Source organism: Linepithema humile, chromosome 3 (genome assembly GCF_040581485.1).
Source record: "Linepithema humile isolate Giens D197 chromosome 3, Lhum_UNIL_v1.0, whole genome shotgun sequence".
Taxonomy (NCBI): Eukaryota; Metazoa; Arthropoda; class Insecta; order Hymenoptera; family Formicidae; genus Linepithema; species Linepithema humile.
The window spans coordinates 1,444,882-1,465,301 of NC_090130.1; the positions used below are offsets into that span (position 1 = coordinate 1,444,882).

Genomic DNA, 20,420 nt, shown 5'->3' on the forward strand with positions numbered 1-20,420 from the left:
TGTTTAAAAAAATCTTTGCTCCTTCACCTCTTTTTCTTCTTTTTCAGCTTATGTAAGTTAATTTTTATTTTCTTTATTATTATTGTGTCTATTTATTTTCACATATTATTATCTTTAACATTCACACCTTTCTTTTGTTTTTACAGGAGCCTTTCTCGAGGGGAACCCGAAAGCCGGAAATCGTCGCAGTCTCATATTCCGGTAAGGTCAATGTAAATTTCTGAAGGGCTCCGAAGATAGGGGTCAGTTATGTGTGCACCCGTCGTACACACTCATACGCATCGCATCCGTTCCCCCATCGTGCATGAAAGCAGACACCTGTTCGTGGTTCAGTTTCGCGGTAGACGTTTCTGTTGGTCGCCGCGGTCCCCCCTTCTTGACAATGGGGAGCCGACTTCCCCAGTGCCGTTCAGGCCGCTTTACTCGACGGCTCAGTTTTGTAGTAAAGAGTTCCACAGCCCTACAGCACGGTCGTAATCGTAGCCGAGTTCGATGCGAGATAGATCCAGGTCGATCAGGATAGTGCACCGAGTGTGAAATGCAGTGTATTAAAAGTAGAGTGGAATGATAAATCAGTGAAAATAAGTGAAGCCTTATTTCTCAAGATAGATCAAGTTTTAGAACAATTTTTTCAAAGAAAACATTTGGAAAATCCACAGAAGACAAGACAAAAATTTTCCAATTGTAAAAAAGCGTAAATAAACTTTTGGAAATTAATGTTACTCGTCGAAAACAATGAAGAGATTGAAAAACAAATTGTGAATAAGATTTCAAATAAGGTTTTGTGAATTTGTTTTAAAAAGATAACAGAACTGTCGAGTTTTTATTGAAGAAATTCAGTGCAACAGTTATTCAATACACTTGTGATATAAAATCTGGAGGTTCCATGCTTATATTCGTTATGAACGTAAAGAGAAGTGAGTTAGAAGAGTGACTGGCCGCGCGGATCGATAAAGACTATCGAGGGTGCAATTTAAGCCCTTTGTGTTTTTTGTTATAAGGGACGGAGACTAATCGAATGTGTGGCGGATCAACAGAAGATTAATAATATCGCAATTTGCGTTATTGATGAAAAGTTGGAACTGTGAGAGGAATATTTCACGAACGATGAAGTTATAGATACATGGACGACGTGCTTTTTCCGAACGTATTTTGTGGTGAGTATCAGCTATGTTATCATTGTTTGATTTTATTTTGAAAGCTATTTGTTAAGAAAAAAATTGGACAATCACTCACAATAATACTGCCAAATCTTTCACTAATTATCTTTTATTATCACTTAAACGTAAATGCGATTATTCTAAAAATTCAATATTTTAATTAACAAATTTTTAATTAACAAATATAAACACACGAGAAAAATAACAATGCGCATGTGTTTTCGTATAATTTCTGATTGTATATTTATTTCAAACTTTAATTCGACGAAAGATTTGATACAACACGATTGAGCACGATCATATAACAATTCCATATTTAATATAAACATCAATATTACAAAAAGAGTCACGATTGTTGTTCTTACATTGCAAAATTAATTGCAAAAGTAATTAATTGTATACGTTGATTAAGTAAAACAATCCATGTGAAAATTCAAATCATCGAGTGTCGATATACCGGCATATAGATACCAACGATCTTTTATACAGTTATCTGTTGTAGCCGAGGCCGGAGGCCTTTACGCCGGCTGCGCATCGCGTTGCGTTTCAATTTACGGTCCGTGAATTTAAGCAGTACCGCGCCCCACATAGCCCCGAAGTATCCAGCAGATATTTTCTGTTTAAATCCGGTTCCTTCATTTGGTATATATTTTTTGCACCCTTTCAACTACTTCCGTTATGTCTAAAATCGTATGCCATAGAGGGTCAAGAAACGGATAATTTATACAGAGCATTCTAGGCATATGAAAAATGGAACTAGAAGACAGAACTGAGACTCTGAGATACTTTTAGCAAATAGTATTATGAATATCGGTAAATGATGAAAATGAAACGAAGATGAAATGAAGAATTAAAACTGTTCTCAAAAGAAAAATTAATAACATTGAATTTAAAACTGTGCAATATATATTTGTGTTATACAATATATATTTTTTTAGATTTTAGGTGCTTTCTTTAGTATGTAGATTTCTCTCATTATGCACTATTTTTATTTTACAAAATTAAAATGCTGATGCTAATGATTAATATTTGCACTTAAATACTGAAAATGCTTTTCCACTACTTGTTCATTTATCATCGAGTACCATGAATGGCAAGTTGCAGGTGTTGATCAATCACACTTTCTCGCATCATCAAGCCTAAAGAAATCCACTTCCGCTTTTGCTATTTTCTCGTAAGAAAGAATATTACATTGTAATTTTAGATTTTCTGACGCTGAAAATAACAACTTTCGGATATGACATCACGAGAGAGTTGCATTATTCGCACAAAAAGCGAGAATGCAAAGTGTCAAGGAATTGTCTCTGGCAATAAATCGTGCGAGTCATTTTAGCCCTGATGACGCGCAGTCCTACATAGTCATAGCTCCACGTAATAAAGGAGTTTCTCTGCATGCTTTCTAACCACGCGTTATGCTCGTATTGCAGACCACGTTTCGTCGTTGGACAAGACGAGGTTTGCCCAGTGCTTATGTTTTTACACTCATCTGCTAACTTAATGGCAAACTCGATTGCACGTTACCATCAAATTGTTCAATTTAATGACATGTTCTTACTTTATCTTCTATAGCTCAAACACATAAGTGGAAATTATCACACCATTTTTCCATTAGAAAGTATGTTGTTATTTTTAAAAGGCACACACATTTACTTTACTTTTATTTTGATTTTTTCTTAAGAAATCTAAACAAAGCCTTAAAAACGAATAAAAATATTCTCAATTTTAAAACATACTATTAATGTCACAAATTTTGTTTTAAATTAAATTTTATGAATCTCTAATTATTTCATTAATTAAAAATTGAATGACAAATTTAACGGTATAAAATAATTATTCAAACTTTTTAAACTTTTGCGTCTTTTCGTTGCATTATAGTAGAATTAATTATATTTATTGTATTTATTTTAATACTTAAAAAAAAATGAAAACATCTGTATTACATTAAAAAGGGGAAACTAAACCGGAAAATTATATAATGAAAAATGAGGAGTTAGTCATACAAACTGCATTATGAAAGTTTTGTACTATCGCGTCTTTATGTCACATAATTTGTAGCTGTAATACTAATAACCAATTTTATATGAAAATGTACGTTAATTAAATTATTAAAAATAATTTAATTACTTAATTATTTAATGCAAACTATTTAGCAAACAAAATTTTATTTTTATTATAATTAAAAATATCCAACATTTTTAACAATCATGAAAAAAATAATAAAATTAATGAAAAAAATTATGGTCAAAATTTGGGACAGATATTTCGAATGCAAGAATTATATTTCTGCGAATATGATAAATCCAGACATCTGGAAAATTTTATTTTTACGGCTTATGAGAAAATGAAAGAAAACTCGTTGCGAAAATGTAACGCACTCTTATCATTCCTTGTCTCTTGTTTCTCATTATTGATTTTTATTTTTTGCAGATATATCAGTCGACAGAATTGACGGACGATGATCTTGAATTGCCATGGGACGAAACATATTGAGCATCTTGCTGCTCCTCTGCTGCATGCTGCAATCACTCGTCGGACAACGTAAGTGTTTCTGTGCCTTTATTCTTCTCCCCTACGTCGCGCATTTACGGAAATGAGTGAAACATATTTTACAACGTTTTAAGCAAATTTAAGCAAATTGCATTTTTCACAATCTTACCAAATTTTGAAAGTTTTTCTTTAATCTGTAAAATCGAATTGTCTTTTATAGAATATAAGTTTTCTAGAATGTATTTTTTTCTCTTTCTCTTAGAAATATATCATCTTATTTTAAGTACACAGTATGCAATGAAGTTTAAAATAAGCTTCATTAATTATGCTGTTCTTATTTGTTTCAATGAACACTTTAATTCTATTCTTGTCCGAATCGATACGTCACCTTTTTGCGCAAATCAAAAAAAGCGTAGTTTGCATTTTTCATGAACCCCATATAGCAACGTTTGCGGATATTTTCGCGCACGATCGAACGACGCGCTTTTGCTAGCTGGGTCCTCATTTATGCTAGGAAAGAAGTTTGCGAAACGCAGCGCCGTAACGCTGCGCCGCCGATTCGCCATGAGCTGGCTACGACCGGAACTCCGCTCCAGGGAAGCGCACATATCTACCCTCTCGTATACGCGTTAAACAGTCCACGTGTATTCGTCTACGCGTCCTTCTAGCATCCGAATTCCCGTCGATCAACCGGCAAGAACGAATGGACACTGAATGACGTGGTGCCCAACTTTTGTCAAACAAATTAGTCGAAACTTTCGTATAAAATTACGACACATCGTGATTTTATTGTTGCGTAATGATAATGAAGATGTCCAATTAAATCCGTAACATCCGACCGAATATGACAACATGAAACATAAAACCGGAACTTTTATGTATTTTTTTGAATTTAATTTTATTTTTCGACTAATTACAGACTTATTATGAAAGTAACAAAAATAATGGCAATCTAAAGACACGTAAAATGCTAAATTATTCTGATATTGTGCTCCTCGAAAGATCACGCGTAATTATGATAATCGATATAACTATTCATAAACTGGACTTGAAGATTTTTAACGACGAGACAGCCGTGATAGCTAAACGAGGCGCAAAAGCGGCTATCATGATTTATACCAGCATTAGGGCAACTAAAACACTGCTGTTAGACGGACGATCTCGCCGCCCCTTGTATGCACCTCTTATGCATACATGATTTAACCGGCTATTACATACAAGAATAATAATAGCACGCGTACAATATTTACTGTACATAATATTACATAATATTTATTTTTATAACTTTTTCTTAGGGATTACGTTTTTTATTTTTTAAACGTAATAATAATTTTTCATAAAAAGATTGTACAGTTGCTTAAATTGAAATACAAAATCTGAAATTTTACAGAAAATTTATATATAAAAATATTTAGAGATATTTTAAGAATATTTTATATTTTTATACGCAGAATTTTGTTTCTTACACATATTTGCTGAAAACTATTTATTCGTTTACGTTTTTAACAATTTGAAAAGGTATTTTTGCTTTGCATACTTCTACTACGCTCTAGATTACCAAGTTACGTCAAAAGTTTACGGTAAACTTAACTACATTACGACATAGCGTATCTGGAATGCACGTATTTGTGCAGGATCGTTTGCAGTCATTAAAACACCCGTAATTAATAACTGGACAGCGAGTATTATGAGGAACTGGATATTAACAGTGCAAGCATTACCTAGTCCGCGCGTGTAAAGTAGTCGTTATTTACTGTTATAAGCAGTGATAGAAGAGAACTATCTCCTTGCATGTCACTTTTACTTAAAAGCATAAAAGTGCATGCCCTCTTGCCATTAAGGATCGTACATTATAAAATAGGCATTGTGTTGCACGATATAACATCTGATCTCAGAAAAAGTAAAACTAAACAGACTTTCGATGATTAAGTAAAATAAGACATTTCAAGAAATATTGTGAGTTGATGTTTTAATATATATTTAAAAATTGTTAATTTCTAATAAAACGTGTGCTTCTTTTAAATAAAATGTCAATTAAATTTAATGTTAAAAAAGTTTTTACACGCTTTCGTGGAATGTATTCTTTTGGAATTACTATATTTTGTATTGAAATAATTGTCGGAATACAACATTCTGTTGTACAATTTGTTTGGTTCTTCTTATCAATGGCCAATCAATTGAAAAGAGATCATCCGCATCGATCTCGTATACCGTTAGCGACAGTTAAGACAGTTTCTCACAAGATCATTGTCCCACGGTCTTCTCATCACTATTACGACCCAAAAGATTGTGCAGCACCGAAAACCGGTTGTTCGATTTCGACCGGAAACTCCTGAAACCTCAACGGTTTAACTGATACACTTCTATTATAAGTTATGTGAATTTTTGTTCACGTGATTTTTAGTAACATAAATTTACAATATATTTTATAATGTAATTAGAGAAACTTTTATAGTACATATTCTAAAACATTTTGAACAACATTTAATTATAAATATAACAATTAAAATATCATAAATAAAAATAAAATGCTATAAAAAATTCTGACAGACAAGAAAAGAAGTAAAAATGTATTATTATCAGTCCAAAACTAATCAATTTTTTTATTTCATTTATTTTTGTTGCAAGAATAATATTAATGCCTGCTTTCTAAAAGTATATACAGATCTAATTTGCATCTAAATTTGCTATTACGATCCTTTCTCTTCAGTCCGGAAACCAAACTTCTTTTACTCAAACAATATTTAATTCCTGGTTCAACGTACAGATTACGCGTGGCTTACGTTATGCATATTAATGATTGCTCGACTTTTACAGTGACTCGAGACAAACGATGCTTTCTGGAGAACGAAGCAACCGCAGTTGATCTCTTTGTCAGGGAGGATCTGTCTGTCGGCGACACTGTGGGGGTCCTCGGGGTATTAGGTGATCCTAGTTCGCTAGGTGACATCCAACTGAGCTTGCAGGAAAACGATAGTCCTGTTACTCTCTTGTCGTACTCAAAGAACTTGACGCTCGTCAGAAAGCTTGACAAGGAGGGCATCGAGGGACCAGCCAGTGTCTACATCAATGTCATCTGCGAGAGAAAGCATACCTTAGATCCGGTGAGATAATTCAACGGAATTGCGTTAAATGCCAAAAAGTGAAGAACATAATATTTTTATCTTGATCAAACTTTGCTGAAAATCTTAAACATTAAAAATATAAATTAATTTTATTTTAGCTTGTACTTTTCAACCAGTTATTTTTGAAATTCACAGGTATTCATCATACCAGTGAACATTCGAGTGCTCGATACGAATGACAATTCGCCGCAATTCTTGAATGCGCCTTATCTACTGAATATTTCCGAAGTAAGAAAATTCTTTAGTTTTATACGTCGCGCGTTTCAATATTTTTTTAACTTTGACACAATATAAATATCTCAGGTTACCGAAGTCGGTACGAGAGTTTTGCAAGGAGTCCGAGCTGTCGATGCTGATCAATCAGGGCTAAATTCGAATGTGCAGTATTCAGTTCTTCCAGGATCTTATTCGGTAAATTTTTATAAATATTTGTATAGCTAAATTATTTATTTCATTGAATATTTCATATATATTTCTATATTTATCATATAACTGCAATTTACTTTGCACATTTTTATATTTTATTTAATTTACTATTGAATTTGCGCAAATCATTTTATTTGAAAAGAAATATGGATCCGATATAGTTTATTTGAAGCATTGCACTAATTTTTATTTTTATATACAGGACTACTTTTTTTTCTTGAGCCCTTTGGAAGGCACTCTTGTGCTAAGAAAACGGCTGGACTATGAAACTCTTACTAACTTCTCCATTGGTATTCGTGCACAAGTAAGTTTCTTCATATATATATATATATATATATATATATATATATATATATATATATATAAATGGCAAGTTGTACATTAACAGACGCACAATACACAGATTTCATTGTCATTAAATCTTTTATAATCAACACAAAAACAAGTTTTACAAATTGCACAAAAGTAAATAAAAGAAAACTAACAAAAAGTCGTTTCTTTTAAAAAAAGAAATACAAGAAATTAGGATAATCAATCTAAGAGATTTGTAACGAGATTGATAGCGGAATTTGACATTGCTAAATATCCTAAATAGGTCGTAACGGATTCAAGTAAATTGATTGAATGATTCGTGCGCATCGATATGCAACATTGAACAAGTGAAGATTTTGATCGAACAATGCTTCCTCTGACTATTTCTCACGCTTGTGTAATCATACTTCAATAAAAAGAAAGTAGAAACACTTTCTGTGCCATAGTTTAGTTATATCTACATATTTATTTAGAATAATGCTAATTTTTTTAACAACACTTTAATAATGGCAAAAATCTATTTTTACAGGACCAAGGTGAACCACCCCGATCGTCGACAACAACGTTATACATCAATGTTATCGATGCCGACGATCAGAATCCAGTTTTTTTGACTGAACAATACAAAGTCACTGTACCGCGTCACGTGAAAGGAGTAAGTTTACGACTCAGTTTCTTAGTAACAAATTTATCTCAATCTTTAATTGAATCCAATAGAAAATAGAATTAAAAACACATTTCATTATTTATCATTATTTTGTATTAATATCGTTTTTATGAAACATGATTCATAGAAATTTAATAGAAATTAACTTAATTTCTTAATCTTTAGAGAAAAGCGCTGAAAGTATGGCCTGCTGCAATCAAAGCCGTAGATCAGGATGTTGGCATTAACTCGCGAATCAAATATACAATTCAAGGCGCGATTTTAACTTTTCTGGATTTGAATCCTGAGACTGCTGAAATCGTTATGATACGATCGCTGCAGGATCAGGAGCTAATAACGCCCGCAACTATCATCATTAAGGTAAAAACGAAATTACTATAATTAAACTTTTTATGGGTATAAAAATGTAATAATGATAATATTGTTCATTAAATAGGCTACCCAAGTAGATAATCCGGACAAATCTACTCTCGCTTCAATCATTGTTTCGCGAGAAGATAGTTATAGCGTTGGTCCAACAGCAGGTAATTTGTATTTTATAATTACATGAAAAATATATAGCCAATTTATAATTAAACATACGTTTTTTATGGAAAAAGATTATTTTTATATTATTTATGGAATATCTATCGCATCTTTCTTATTTTTGTAGCTCTTATATATTTTTTTATAATAATTTGAGTAAATTTAATTTCCTAGCTATGTTTAATGTTGTCCAAACACGCACACTTGAACATTTATTATGCACCTATAATTAGCATAAATTAAATCTTATGTCAAGTAAAAAATTGAAATAACATTTTTATGTGAATGCTAGGTGGTCGATTACCCGTGAAATTCGTGCTAAAGAATTATCAGAAGAGCGTGCCGGAGGATGAAAAGAAAGGAAGCGTTCTTTTAAGGGCGGAAGTCAACAAAGTTGATCCTGTAAGTAGAAGAAAAATTCGCTTTGGCGATGAGAATGCAAATAAATCGCGACACATAACAGCGTAATATAGCCTTTAATTCCTAGAATTTAAGATACTGGCTGTCGGGCGCAAGGGTGGACCTACAGAATTTCACCATCACTAATTCTGGGGATTTGATCCTGAATGGCAGTCTAGATTACGAGCTACAAGATCAGCATTACTTCCAAGTTCATGTTACCGACGGTTACAATGTGTGTATTATTTTTTAGCATTAAATTTTTTTAATTTTTAATTATATATGCGTAATAATGTTATTTAATGTATGAATTTATTTCAGAATGATACGTCACACGTGAACATTTCGGTAGAAAATGTGAACGAGTGGGGACCGCGATTCCGGTATTCCGAATACATATTACACGCTCATTCAGCGAGAGAAGGCTCTATTATTGGTAAGTGTTCTTTTTCTTATGTTAAATATCGACTTAATTTCCATTTTTCGATATTTGAAAAACGAATTTCTAAAATAACTTTTCAGGAAGGCTGGAAGTAGCTGATGGCGACAAAGGCGACAAAGTCCGTATATCTCTCATAGGACAAGATTCCAGGTATAAGTTTTGAATGAAAGTAAAGTTATACGTAAGATAAAAATTATAAGTTAATTTAATCTAAATTCTAATATATATATATATATAAAATCTTGTTAATAAGAGACATGTCTGTTCGTTACGAAAAATAATTATAATTATTTTTAACAATTATATAAATCACTTCCAGGTACTTTGAAGTTAGAGATAATGGAGATTTAGTGCTAAGATCACTAGGTACATTTAATAGATCTAAGGCTCAATTTATGGCGATAGCTTCCGACTCCGGATATCCAGTACAAAGGTATGCATACATTTCTCTGTGATTACATTGTTGTATAATAATCATTTTATTAATCTGCAATTTCTTCAGCTCGAATGAGATTCCGGTAACCGTCCACATACCGAGTTCATTGCCGATCGCTGCGAGAGCTGCACCCGCTTGGCTAGGCAGCAGTGTGTTATTAGTTGCTATCTTTGGTGCAGTTTTGGGTCTTCTTGGAGTCGTTATACTTATTCTCATTCTTTACATTTATAAACAGTGAGTAAATGTCTTGAGCATAAATTCACATATGTTAAAATATTGAAAATTTAGAAATTTTTGTTTGAACGAGGAATTTAAGACATATTTGGTTTCTGTTTAAGCAAAAGGCCCAAAAGCGGTAGTTCAGTCAGCTCTGTAGGAACAGGATATCGTGAAAAATCACCGGTTCCATCGGCTCTGAGCCCGACGCCGCAGGTGCTAGGTGCCAGTATTATCCACGATACCTTGGAGAGTCCGCGAGATCGACATCACAATAGCGACGAAAATGATAATGCTGGAAACCGTAATGATATCGATAATCCCGTCTTCGGAGAAACTAATGAGAGCTCGTATGGCGCTACGATTAAAAGTATGTTATTATAAATATAAGTGGAACAAATCTCTTTTTTTCTCGATATTTTAAAAAGTATGCTTGGCGTATATTTATTCAACATATTTTAATTTTATAATTTTATGCTTTTTTACAATTTTTGTTTATTAAATCATGAAAATTGTATAATTTAGTTATTAAAGTGTAACGTTTTCTTAGAAGAAATACTATTTCTTGTAAGCGATTTGAAATTACAATGTTTTTGTAAAATTAGATTTCTATTAGCAAAGATTTACAATATCCATGTCGATGTAAAAACAATACATTTATATTCCATCTTGTAGGTATAGCGTCTGCAAGACAATTACCATTATACGCCAGACATAAAGTGGCGCCCGCGCCGAATCCGCCGGCTTTATCAGCCACCTCAAACATCCCCAACATTGGTGGACTAGTGCAGAATATGAACGATTTGAGTGCTAGAACCAATTTGGATGCTGCATCTCACGATTCTTCCAATTATTCGGGAGATCCTCCCGACTCTCTGGTACCAGCGTGGCCTGCTAGTTCAGTCCTGCCAAGAATTAAAAAACTATCTTGGGACGACGACGACAGGGTAATTATCTTACAAATAAATGTGTAGATCTCTTGTTTAAAAAAAAAAGATATATCTTTGGTATTTTTATCAGAAGGAAAATTTTATGTCTCACGAGTCGGTTTTGTCCGAATAGAACTGCTTAGAAATTTTTTTGAAATTATTGAACAAATTAAAGTTAATAATTTAAATAATATAAGCTTTTAAATTAATGTGTGTGAAATCTAATTAGCGGATTACTTTAAATGATATATTTACGTATTACACATACAGAAAAAACACGTTTGCTCAAATACAAACTTTACGATTTTAAAAAGCAGATACATAAATGACAATGCAAATTGAAGCTTTTGTTGTTTTCCAGACTGTGGACAGCGTCGAGGTCGCGGCAGAAACGCGAACCGGAGATAATCAAGTCGGCAACGAAAGGCTTAATCTCACCGTGTACTTCTAACAATCGATTATTTTGTAAAGGGCGCACATTCCAATCTCAATGGCGGATGATAGCCGTAAGTCCTGATCTGTTTAGTTAAATAAAGTCTCGTTGATATCGGAATTCTGTAAAGGAACTTTCCATGCATTGCAATACAATGTGACGAATGTGACCTTATGCGTATTCGGTCCACGGAACATCTGTGTTATCCTGTGTTATCCTGCGTAACATAGCGTTAACTCGCGTGATCTCGAACGGATCACATCCGTTATCTACTCGATGCAACATCGATCTTCGATTGTAGAAAGTAATTATTTGAAATTACTAGAAATATAAATATATACAATCAAATACGAAAAAAATACTGCAGATTTCTGTTTGAGAAAATTTAATTTGTTCGATATTAAAATAAGAAGAGAAAGAGATTATGCTAAATAGGAAAATGGCTTTAAATCTGAGATATGTTGCATAGATCACTAATATTTAGAAAAATATAATAAAACATTTCTTAGAATTATATTATTGACACGCGAGCAATATTGAGAGTCTCGTATAGTTACTGCGAACTTTAACTCCTTTATTCACAAAATCATAAGTTACGTTTTATTTTTACGTATAAAATATTATTCTCGGGTTTATTACATCGCATTACCACAAATTTCTCTACACTAAACTCTCTAGAAAGATCTCATCTTGATCTTTGGAAGAGAGAAAAATTCAATGTGGTATGGTGTAAATGTCATGAAGATTTAGAACGTAAATGAATCTTTAGTAGAAATAAAGCCTTTTACCTGAAACAATAAATTACAGTCTACGGGAATTATGTTATCATAAGAAAATAGAATGGTTGGTTGCATAAATGACCTCTATTAGTAGGTTGAAGTTATCGCGTTTGCACTTTGTTGAAACCACCGGTATTCGAATACAACGAGAAAACTATGTTAGTAGGTCGATCTTCGCAATTATTTGCACAACAAGTACTGAGTAAATAAGTGAATTAAGTCTCATTCACGTGAGACTTGAAATTCATGAAGACGCTTAACTAATTTTTATGCCGTACTAAAAGAAATTAGATATAAAATCGCTGAAAAATGCATCTTGAATCAAATTTTACACACAAATTGGTTTTTGAAGTTATTACTTTCAATATTTATTAGATTTTAATATTTTTTAAGTAAACATGTTTTTTTATATCAATTTCCAATAACGATAATTAATTTTATATAAAAAACATTTAATTGCAACATTGCTAGATGTGGTATTGAGGGAAAATTAACGTTTAGTAATTTTTTTAATTGATTTATCACAAAGATTACTTTAAACTTATCACTATATTTAGCATATTATTACGCCGGATCTCATGTGTAATCATGAAATCATTTTAATACTTTGCCGATGTGTTCTATAATATGTTATTATGCAAAATACATTCACTTCTTTGATATTTGGTGAACGAAACTGTCATCATGACCGCTAATGAAATCCCACCTGAGGTAAGCTTACCGAAGAAAGTGACTTGACTTCTAAGGTGGGGAGAAAGTGACCCAGAGAGGTCTAGGCTGCGACTCCGGCATCGTCCTCGAATCTTTTCTTCTCAGTCGTCCGTGACATACGATTGGGCGTGGAATACTTGTAATTTCCAGTGAAAAGTCAACTGTTCCGTGCAGGATAAGTGAGTGAAAATCTCTACATTTTTTACATTATATGAATTACATAATCTATAAAAAAAATCTATAAAGAGCTTTGTCTTGCGTTTTTTTTTTAATTTTGCAATTTTTAAATATAAATTTTCTAAATATATAAATATGCAATTATAACTATATATTATATATTTCTTTTAGAATTATTTTGTTTTTTGCACAAATGAAGGTTTTTATCAACATGTAGTAGATTACAGTATAATTTAAAAGATTTTTAATGTTTAATTTTATTTCAGTTCTATAATATTCTGATATTTTCTTTGAATTTATTTAATTAAAAAGTGTTATAACACGGCTGCAGTCTACACGAGAAAGCATTGTTTGTGTCACGTGAGAATATATGTCTGTATGCATTGACATTCCAAAGAAACACTAGTCATTTTCACAAAAACAATTGGTAATTGGTTTTAAAAGAGGATCGTAAAACAGTCATTTATTATGATAATTTCTGTAATTTCCATCTTATATCAACATCTGTTATGCATCAAACAAAATGCATTTCAAAACAATCAATTTTTCTCGGAAAAAATACTTTTTCAGAATCGCAAGATGTTATTTACAAAAAGATTTACGATAATGGAATATTACATGATTTATTGAAAACGATTATCATAATTAAATTTAAATTGAGTGATCAAATGCTTCATATTATAAAAGTACACTCAAAAAAATGATCTTGCAATAATAGCTAAAATTTTCTAGGTGTAAAAAATTAACTAAAACAGATAAATGATTAGCAACTGTTGTGATATTGCATATGTAATTACTTAATCAGTTTAGATGACAGAAACAGAATATATATCTGTATTGTTTGTGAACTTTAAAAAGAAAGTTTCTCTAAAGCGCCTATCTATATAAGATCAATCACGTGTTAGATCATGCAATGAATAACATTTAGCAATGGTACCTAAATTTTTCAGAAGCTATTGCTAGAACATTACTGCTATAAATTCTATATGTGACAAACAATGTTTTTACAGATACGAAAAATAGCGATACATTCTTGTTGCGATATCTAGAAATCTAACTACATCAGCGAAATATTTTTTTGAGTGTATATAAATTCTTTTAACATTTACGTTATCGAAATTACATTTTTGTTGTGCAAGTTCGTTACATTATTTAGTCATGCGCATATTATCCAGTCATGAGCGCACATCGGTATTTTTCAATACACTCATCCGGGTTTTTACTATTTTGATATGCTGTAAACTTTCCTGGAGAAAGTCAGATACCGCGAATCGGTTTCAAGTGAAAAACGGCGTGGCTTTATTTCGCTTACTTTACATTTCGCGGAAGGTTAAACATCGGCCTTTCAATTCTTGTCGGTTTAAATATCTCATCTGCATTATATTTCTTCCTCGATGCCAGAATCACGATGACGAACAAAACCGCAGCGCAATTATCTTTGATTACGCTTGTCACGTTAGCAGCAGTCACTAATGTACTTGGTACGTATTCTAACTTATGCATTATGTTTTAACAATAATTCATACGAAAGAATTGTAACGATTAATTTTTTATCTTATGTATTGCTATACTATATTATTAGATTATTAAATTTTTAACGATGAAATAAAATTTTATTACAAACTGAATCTTCTGATATACTCATTATAATTTTGTTATAGTTTTGCCGTCATCGTCATCCCAGGTGGATTCATCGACTGCCACAGTAACTCATGGTCCATGGGCAGAGGCCCTTGAAACTTGGGTCACTACCCTCAACAATTCTCGTGCTGCACGTGCGATGAAAGTTGGTGATAAGACTGTGAGCGTGTCGACGAAAATCTCCACGACAAATAAAAGAGACATCTCTGAAACCGACCTCTATTTACTCAGTACGATTTATAAAAAATACTTTTCCAATATTTCTGATAATTGTTTATACAATTATTAAGTAATTACTAACAATGATTATTATAAGAGAGAATCTTAAATGAAAATTTTTGACAGGTGGTATCGAAAAATTGTCCTACAGAGTGGATAATCTAGAAAAACGAATAAGAAGAGTAGAAGAATTGGTATACTACCTTCTCGCTGCAAATAATAATAACAATAAAATGAAAGGTAATTTAACTTTGGCATGAAAATTCATTGAATATGAGAAATTAATGACCTAATAAATCAACATGATTAAAATACATTTTTTTCTTCTCACACTATTCAATATTAAATTAATAATTATTTCACACTACTTAATATTGAAAAGAAATTAATTAAACTGAAGAAAAACGGAATGTAAATTTTCTTATTTATAAAATTAACACATTTAATTTATGTCATTTTTGTTTGTTATTGCTTTTTCAGAACCCTGCCCCGCCAATTACACGAGAATGGGCAAAAATTGCTACCACTTCAGCAATCGCGATTTCAATTGGAAATCATCGTCCAGTCTTTGCCGTGGAATGGGCGGGCATCTGGTCGAATTTGACACAATCGAAGAGAGCCAGGACGTAATCGCTGGTGTGTTGTCGGACTCAAATTTAAGGGGTAAGAATTTCTGGACGGGAGGCTTAAATCCAGGACTTATATGGATTTGGGTCAACAGTGCTAGACCAATTCACCAAGATACTAAACAGCCCGTCATTGGTGATGGCAGGTTAGTATGATTCATTGAATATTTTTAGATATACAGGGTGTTTCATAATGTCCGTGCCAACGCTTGTGTGCGGGTAAACTGAATAGAAAAGTCCTTTACCGTTTTGTAATTTTCGCAATAATAATTGAGATATTAATTTAAAAGGATTGACGATTAATCGCGTGTTGCACGTGACTAGACCGTGGGCTGTATGCTCTAAGCGTGACAGCAATGAGGCTCGCACGGCAACAAAAAATAACATGTCTTACTTCTGCTCTTGTCATGCCTTGTTATTTTTCGTTACCGTGCGATCCTCGTTGCTGTCACGCCTAGAGTGTACAGTCCATGGTCTAGCCGTGCGCAACGCGCGATTATTCGTGAATCCTTTTTAATTAATATTTCAATTATTATTGTGAAAATTGCAAAACGGTAAAGGACTTTTCTATTCCAGTTTACCGCACTCTACCCGCATACGGGTGTTGGCACGGAAATTATGAAACACCCTGTAGATATAATTAGTATAAACATATATTAAAAGTTTTGATATTGCATGATGATTTATTTTTCATGCTGTATAAAATAAAAAATAATTATAGATTTGCAAGAAATTTAATTTTGCTATTCACGAATTCAAAAATTACAACAGTATAGAGCCTTAAAAATTTGTCAGAATTTTCTACGTTCAAGATTAAACGCGTTGTCTTATTTAAGAATTTTCGTCGTGGACTTTACGATTTGAAAACCGGTTTATATATCTGGCAAGGTCCTAAGGTGAAAAGCAGAAAAACTCGTGTTAAATCAATATAAAATAATTATGCGTTATAAATAATTCTTTTAATTACAGGTGCTTAAAATTAACTTTTAACCCATCGTCGAAGATTTACTTCTACAGAGGCGAAGATTGCGGTTTAAGGCAAAGATATATTTGCGAATTGACGGTTAACGATGAATCGGCGAACATGATTGAAAAGACAGCACGATCGTTGATTGATAAGGACAACTAAGTACATTCAATGGCGGATAAAAGTGGAATAACTGAATAAATATAAAGGATAATTTTTTTATAAATATATATTTATTGATATCATCAATTTTATTGTGTACGATTTTACTTCAACGTAATTTAACAAAGTATGAAATAAAAAAAACTCGTTTTATACAATAAAATAACTTTATTCCCCGTAAAGTGTCTAGGTAAAAATACTTTCTAAAAATATCTAGACAGAAAAACCAACCTTCACCAAATAAATTTGGTTTAAACATTTTGTCTTATATTTGTAGAACTTATACAAAATTTGTAGCTGACATTCTCTTTAAATCTGTCTTGCAGTATGATGCGCCATCACTAAGCTTCGCTTGCCTTCATTCACTATGGACAGAATGTGATCGCTGCTCGTTATCAGGCCGCCCTTCTCGATAATTAGATTTTTAGCAATCTTTATGTCATCGGGTTTGACGCCACGACAACTATCGTCTGCGATTGCTAATGGATAACCCAGCTGTAGACCGTCCAAGCATGTCTCTTTCACACATACGTCGTAAGCGATACCACAAATGAACAAATTCACAGCGTTCATAGTAGACAAAATCTTTTCAAGTTCTGAGGTACCATCTGCATCCTTTTCAGCGAATACCGAATACGAATCTTTATCCGGGTTGCGACCTTTATATAACTAAAAAAATTAAATAACACTTCAATAACAATGAGGTAATTTGTAATTAAAATATTCAATAAGATATAGAAACTTATTTTTTTTTAATGATTTGCAGAAGAATAACAACTATTAAAAACTTGATAAATACCCGTAATTGCTTTTTGTAAGAATTAGCAATACATTATTTATTAAGCAGTTCCAAAGAATTAGAATTCGCATAGAAAGACTAATCAAATGTTCGGCCCAATGATTTTCCAGCATTTATCTCTTCTATGTGAAATAGATCTATTACCCGGTGCGCAGAAGGTAAGACAAGAAGGTCTTTGTGAAATTCAGCACCCCAGCTGTCCATAACGCAATGCTTTGGCCAAAGTATTTGTGTTACATAAGGTTGCGAGAAGACGACGGCGTCAAAGAGTTGTGCCGTTTTCTTGGTAACCTATTTCGAATTATAAAGAGAGATTACTTTAGATTCTGATTTAAAATCAAAATTTTCAACAATTCAGAGATTTACAGTAATCTGTAAATTCTGTAAACACTAAATTCTAAATATTCTTCATTATCAAAAGAAATGTTTTATCAAACTATCTTATCAATCAAGGATATCTATTTAATTTATCTAAAATACCTTAGATTCCGGATGAAGATTACGTGCCGCCAGATTTTCAAAGAAACTGATGTGGTTCTCGGGATGCCAATCTTGTGTGTACATTACCTTATCCCAACGACCGTCCTTCAAAAGCCTGTTTATCGGCTCTATTACTTCCGCTGCGTCCTGCTCATAGCCACATTTTCGAAGAGCTAATGTACCGTCGATGAAATCATTCTGTACGTCAACGACCAGTAAAATATTTACAGGGTTTAAAGTCGCAACTGCCCATTTCCGACATCTGTATAATATATATATATCCAGTAAGCATTATGTTAGCAATATTAACAGATTGAGATCAAATTTTTCATTAAATTTTCGGTCAATTTACATAACAATAACATTGTTAACATTTAACTATTTTAATATATTTAAAATCACGTAAATAAATATCACACACACACGAAAACACAGCATGACCTGGCATAGAAAATATAAATATTAATTTTAGTATATTTAAATCTCGCGTAAATAAATATAAATATCACACACGCGAAAACAAGATGATAAACAGAAAATATAAATATTAATTTATATATATTACAATATTGCTTTGTATTATTTATATGATGTGACGCTAGAAATGTCAAGGATATTAAATTTCTTTATAGATATTTTTTTATGTATTTGATATGACTTTACGATATAAATAATGTTGAAACGAACGTTATATAACAAAAAAAGACAATAAAACTTTTTAACGCACGCTTATATAAGAGATAAAGGAAATATGAAAGAAAGAAAAGAATTTAAAGATACCGACTAAAAAATATTAAGACGTATGGAAATATAAAAAGAAAATATTCTCTTTTGAAACTCTTTTGAATATCCATCACCTTTGTTATTGAATCTGCTTCCGTTGAATGACAATTTGCATTTCGGTGTCAGCATTATGCATAATATGTAATATGTTAAAATAATTATACTTGAAAGCTTTTATACGCATAAATAATATTATGTACTTTGCCAAAGAAATCCTGTTTATTCTTAACCAATTTATTTTTTGCGCGGAGTGTACCGAATGATTATCTGATACCTTTTGATATAAGCGTGAATAATACTTTACACTTTCAGTTTAAAACTTTTACTTTTGGTTCAACTTGACATTTATTAAATAACTTTTTAACGGAATAAAATTTCGATTAACAAAGTTTTTAAACCAACAGTCACTAACATAAATATAATGATACGATAAGTCTATCTCATAAATATTTAATTGCTAAGCCATTAATAGCGCCGTGAGTATTCTAGAATACATTAAGATAATATGGCAAAAACTTCTTACGTCATTTTATATACTTTAATTATATCTTAGAAAAGTCTTTCAATTTCAATTTCAATTTCAATTTTATAAAGTTAACTGTAGCGATATAATGTATAAGAACAATAAATCCAACTAAAAAATTTAAATTTAAATTAATTGTTTACTTTTATCAGAAGAAATGTCAGAATATTAAAATTAAAACAGAAGAAGACAGATTCAGCTATATTTTGAATTAGTGTAATTTTTAAAAGCAATATATCTAAAAATCTTTAGTAAATTTTTATCAGAATAGCACATACATCGCCTTGATTAATAGAAATTTGTATAGAAAATAAGAAATATTTCTTATAAAATTCCAGAAATTTTTAATCTCTTTTTCATGTTTTTTTCGATTTTTATTTTATCTAACTATTTCGAATTTATTTTAGCCCTTACAGAAGGATAATAATGCGCACGCGTTACCTATCCAATTCCTGACCATGCAATCTGCCGTCCGCGTTTGCGTCAAACAACTCGAAGATTTCTCGTACTCTCCATTCGTGCTCCTTGATCTCATTCGTGTCGAACAATTCGACACAAAACGCTCGGAACTTCTTGTAGTCAAACTCAGACGTGTCGAGTCTTGACAAAATCGTCGCGACGGATGTGTCGTTTGCCGGTTGCGCCATGTGCTCCGCACGTTTTGTATATTATGTTATCGTCACGTTCCACAACGATATACTTTTACGAGACGCAGTAAACGACTGACCACCGTAATAAATTTGGCAGATTGTTAGTCGTTTTTCTGGTTTTTCCCCGCCAGGTAACCAGGTAAATACCTCGATCGATACGGCTGCAACGTCGTCGATACACAATTATGCCCAGTGACTTGCGCGGAAGTGAAAACCTTGTATCAAAAAATTTCCAAGTCTCCGAGTTAAAATTCCAATCTTTAATTTACCAAGTTTTAATTAAACAAGTAAATTGAACAAATTATTTAATTTTTTTTCTGTCAAAATATTAATTAAATTTTAATTA

General features: G+C 32.2%; 3 protein-coding genes across 5 annotated transcripts; 2 read left to right on the plus strand and 1 right to left on the minus strand.

Annotated features, from left to right (window-relative positions):
- Positions 1-209: 209 nt before the first annotated feature.
- Cad96Cb (protocadherin Fat 4-like Cad96Ca) lies at positions 210-11,677 on the plus strand. 2 transcript variants are annotated; one of them, XM_067351299.1, is made up of 19 exons: positions 210-917; positions 1,002-1,157; positions 3,588-3,698; positions 6,465-6,751; positions 6,908-7,000; positions 7,076-7,183; positions 7,401-7,502; positions 8,040-8,165; positions 8,343-8,537; positions 8,614-8,701; positions 8,995-9,104; positions 9,190-9,336; positions 9,423-9,537; positions 9,624-9,693; positions 9,863-9,976; positions 10,046-10,213; positions 10,318-10,565; positions 10,871-11,142; positions 11,486-11,677. In XM_067351299.1, exons 3-19 carry the CDS (start codon positions 3,632-3,634, stop codon positions 11,573-11,575), a joined length of 2,400 nt encoding a protein of 799 aa, XP_067207400.1. In that variant the 5' UTR covers positions 210-917; positions 1,002-1,157; positions 3,588-3,631; the 3' UTR covers positions 11,576-11,677. The 2 variants fall into 2 exon arrangements, with proteins under 2 accessions (XP_067207400.1, XP_067207399.1); XM_067351298.1 differs by having other exon boundaries at positions 210-1,157.
- Positions 11,678-11,830: 153 nt separating this feature from the next.
- LOC105676532 (C-type lectin domain family 6 member A) lies at positions 11,831-17,377 on the plus strand. Of its 2 annotated transcripts, XM_067351308.1 has the most exons (6): positions 11,831-13,226; positions 14,626-14,705; positions 14,886-15,095; positions 15,211-15,324; positions 15,565-15,856; positions 16,680-17,377. In XM_067351308.1, exons 2-6 carry the CDS (start codon positions 14,633-14,635, stop codon positions 16,837-16,839), a joined length of 849 nt encoding a protein of 282 aa, XP_067207409.1. In that variant the 5' UTR covers positions 11,831-13,226; positions 14,626-14,632; the 3' UTR covers positions 16,840-17,377. The 2 variants fall into 2 exon arrangements, with proteins under 2 accessions (XP_067207409.1, XP_012229940.1); XM_012374517.2 differs by lacking the exon at positions 11,831-13,226 and having other exon boundaries at positions 13,451-14,705.
- Positions 16,988-20,248, minus strand: LOC105676531 (nicotinamidase). The gene is made up of 4 exons (XM_012374516.2): positions 19,866-20,248; positions 18,119-18,380; positions 17,783-17,929; positions 16,988-17,508 (listed from the first exon to the last, which is right to left on the minus strand). The coding sequence occupies exons 1-4, from the start codon at positions 20,069-20,071 to the stop codon at positions 17,149-17,151; spliced, it is 975 nt and encodes a 324-aa protein (XP_012229939.2). The 5' UTR covers positions 20,072-20,248; the 3' UTR covers positions 16,988-17,148.
- Between the last annotated feature and the right edge of the window lie 172 nt (positions 20,249-20,420).